The sequence below is a fragment of the Triticum urartu genome, chromosome 2A, assembly GCF_056163025.1.
Source record: "Triticum urartu cultivar PI428250 chromosome 2A, HENAU_Tu73, whole genome shotgun sequence".
NCBI classification, from domain to species: Eukaryota; Viridiplantae; Streptophyta; class Magnoliopsida; order Poales; family Poaceae; genus Triticum; species Triticum urartu.
In genome coordinates, this window is record NC_141874.1 from 647,547,440 (window position 1) to 647,551,290 (window position 3,851).

The window sequence follows — 3,851 nt, forward strand, 5'->3', positions numbered from 1 at the left end:
TTTATTGCTAACCATTAGCCATAGTAGTAGAAGTAATAGTTGGCGAGACAACTTCATGAAGACACGATGATGGAGGTCATGATGATGGAGATCATGGTGTCATGCCGGTGACGATTGTGTTCATGCCGCGCCTCAAAGATGGAGATTGAAGGCGCAAGATGATATTGGCCATATCATGTCACTTTATGTTTTGCATGTGATGTTTGTCATGTTTACATCTTATTTTCTTAGAACGACGGTAACATAAATAAGATGATCCCTCACTAAAATTTCAAGAAAGTGTTCCCCCTAACTATGCACCGTTGCGAAGGTTCGTTGTTTCGAAGCACCACGTCATGATCGGGTGTAATAGATTCTAACGTTCGCATACAATGGGTGTAAGCTAGATTTACACATGCAAAACACTTAGGTTGACTTGACGAGCCTAGCATGTACACACATGGCCTCGGAACACAAGAGACCGAAAGGTCAAACATGAGTCGTATTGTAGATACGATCAACATGGAGATGTTCATCGTTGATGACTAGTCCGTCTCACGTGATGATCGGACACGGCCTAGTCGATTCGGATCATGTATCACTTGGATGACTACAGGGATGTCTGTCTGAGTGGGAGTTCATTAAATAATTTGATTAGATGAACTTAGTGTAAAAATCTTTACAATATGTCTTGTAGATCAAATGGCCCATGCTAATGTTGCCCTCAACTTCAACGCGTTCCTAGAGAAAACCAAGTTGAAAGACGATGGTAGCAACTATACGGACTGGGTCTGTAACTTCAGGATCATCCTCATAGCTGCCAAGAAAGCATATGTCCTTGAAGCACCGCTAGGTGACGCACCCATTTTCCCAGCAACTCAAGACGTTATGAACGCCTGGCAGTCACGTAGTGATGATTACTCCATGGTTCGGTGCGGCATGATTTATAGCTTAGAACCGGGGTTCCAAAAGCATTTTTAGCAGCATGGAGCATATGAGATGTTCCAAGAGCTGAAAATGGTTTTCCAAGATCATGACCGGGTCGAGAGATATGAAGTCTCCGACAAGTTCTACAGTTGTAAGATGGAGGAAAACAGTTCTATCAGCAAGCATACACTCAAAATGTATGGGTTGCACAACCGCTTGTCTCAGCTGGGAGTTAATCTTCCAGATGACTCAATCATTGACAGGATCCTCCATTCGCTTCCACCTAGCTACAAGAGCTTTGTGATGAACTACAATATGCAAGGGATGGAGAAGTCCATTCCTGAGTTATATTCAATGCTGAAATCGGCGGAGGTGGAAATCAAAAAGGAACACCAAGTGTTGATGGTGAATAAAACCACTAGTTTCAAGAAAGGCAAGGGTAAGAAGAACTTCAAGAAGGACGGCAAGGGAGTTGCCTTGCTCAGTAAATCAGTTACCGGGAAGAAGCCAAAGAATGGACCCAAGCCCGAGACTCGGTGTTTTCATTGTAAGGAAAATGGTCACTTGAAGCGGAACTGCCCCAAGTACTTAGCAGATAAGAAGTCCGGCAACGTCAAAGGTATATATGTGATATACATGTTATTGATGTGTACCTTAACAGCGCTGGTAGTAGCTCCTAGGTATTTGATACAGGTGCGGTATCTCATATTTGTACCTCAAAATAGGAGCTGCAGAATAAGTGGAGACCGGCAAAGGACGAGGTGACAATGCGCGTTGGGAATGGTTCCAAGGTCGATGCGATCGCCGTTGGCACGCTCCCTCTACATCTACCTACGGGATTAGTTTTAAACCTCAATAATTGTTATTTAGTACCAGCTTTGAGCATCAACATTGTATCTAGATCTCATTTAATGCGAGATCTCTACTCATTTAAATCCGAGAATAATGGTTGTTCTATTTATATGAGAGATATGTTTTATGGTCATGCCCCGCTGGTCAATGGTTTATTTTTGTTTAATCTCAAACATGATGTTACACATATTCATAGTGTGAATGCCAAAAGACTTAAGGTTGATAATGATAGTTCCACATACTTGTGGCACTGCCGCCTTGGTCACATTGGTGTCAAACGCATGAAGAAACTCCATGCATATGGACTTTTGGAGTCTCTTGATTATGAATCATTTGACACGTGCGAACCATGCCTCATGGGCAAAATGACCAAGACTCCGTTCTTCGGAACAATGGAGCAAGCAACCAACTTATTGGAAATCATAAATACTGATGTGTGCGGTCCAATGAGCGTTGAGGCTCACAGTGGCTATCGTTATGTTCTCACCCTCACTGATGACTTAAGTAGATATGGGTATGTCTACTTAATGAAACACAAGTCTGAGACCTTTGAAAAGTTCAAGGAATTTCAGAGTGAGGTAGAGAATCAACATGACAGGAAAATATAGTTCTTACGATCAGATCGTGGAGGAGAATACTTGAGTCACGAGTTTGGCACGCACTTAAGGAAAAGTGGAATTGTTTCACAACTCACGCCGCCTGGAACACCTCAGCGAAATGGTGTGACCGAACGTTGTAATCGCACTCTATTGGATATGGTGCGATCTATGATGTCTCTTACCAATCTACCGCTATCATTTTGGGGTTATGCTTTAGAGACTGCCACATTCACTTTAAATAGGGCTCCGTCAAAATCCATTGAGATGAAACCGTATGAATTATGGTTTGGAAATAAACCTAAGCTGTCATTTCTGAAAGTTTGGGGATGTGATGCTTATTTCAAGAAACTTCAACCTGAAAAGCTCGAACCCAAGTCGGAAAAATGCGTCTTCATAGGATACCCTAAGGAAACTATCGGGCATACCTTCTACCTCAGATCCGAAGGCAAGATCTTTGTTGCCAAGAATGGATCCTTTCTAGAGAAAGAGTTTCTCTCAAAAGAAGTAAGTGGGAGGAAAGTAGAACTTGATGAGGTACTGCGTCTTGAACCGGAAAGTAGCGCAGCTCGGGAAGATGTTTCTGTGGTGCCTTCACTGACTAGAGAGGAAGTTAATGATGATGATCATGAAAATTCGGATCAAGTTGCTACTGAACTTCATAGGTCCACGAGGACACGTTCCGCATCAGAGTGGTACGGCAACCCTGTCCTGGAAATCATGTTGTTAGACAACGGTGAACCTTCAAACTATGAAGAAGCGATGGCGGGCCCGGATTCCAACAAATGGCTTGAAGCCATGAAATCCGAGATAGGATCCATGTATGAAAACGAAGTATGGACTTTAACAGACTTGCCCGATGATCGGCAAGCCATATAAAATAAATGGATCTTTAAGAAGAAGACTAACGCGGATGGTAATGTGACCATCTATAAGGCTCGTCTTGTCACTAAGGGTTATCGACAAGTTCAAGGGGTTGACTATGATGAGACCTTCTCACCCGTAGCGAAGTTGAATTCCCTCCGAATCATGTTAGCAATTGCCACATTCTATGATTATGAGATATGGCAAATGGACGTCAAAACGGCATTCCTTAATGGTTTCCTTAAGGAAGAATTGTATATGATGCAGCCAGAAGGTTTTGTCGACCCTAAGAATGCTGACAAGGTATGCAAGCTCCAGCGCTCAATCTATGGGCTGGTGCAAGCATCTCGGAGTTGGAACATTTTCTTTGATGAGATGATCAAAGCGTTTGGGTTTACGCAAACTTATGGAGAAGCCTGTGTTTACAAGAAAGTGAGTGGGAGCTCTGTAGCATTTCTCATATTATATGTGGATGACATACTATTGATGGGAAATGATATAGAACTTTTGGAAAGCATAAAGGCCTACTTGAATAAGAGATTTTCAATGAAGGACCTTGGAGAAGCTGCTTACATATTAGGCATCAAGATCTATAAAGATAGATCGAGACGCCTCATTGGTCTTTCACAAAGC

At 42.6% G+C, this 3,851-nt stretch overlaps 1 protein-coding gene across 1 annotated transcript; it reads left to right on the forward strand.

Annotated features, from left to right (window-relative positions):
• The first annotated feature begins 978 nt into the window (after nucleotides 1-978).
• Nucleotides 979-1,645, forward strand: LOC147986399 (uncharacterized). The gene is made up of 2 exons (XM_087541994.1): nucleotides 979-1,525; nucleotides 1,632-1,645. The coding sequence occupies exons 1-2, from the start codon at nucleotides 979-981 to the stop codon at nucleotides 1,643-1,645; spliced, it is 561 nt and encodes a 186-aa protein (XP_087398120.1).
• The last annotated feature ends 2,206 nt before the right edge of the window (nucleotides 1,646-3,851 follow it).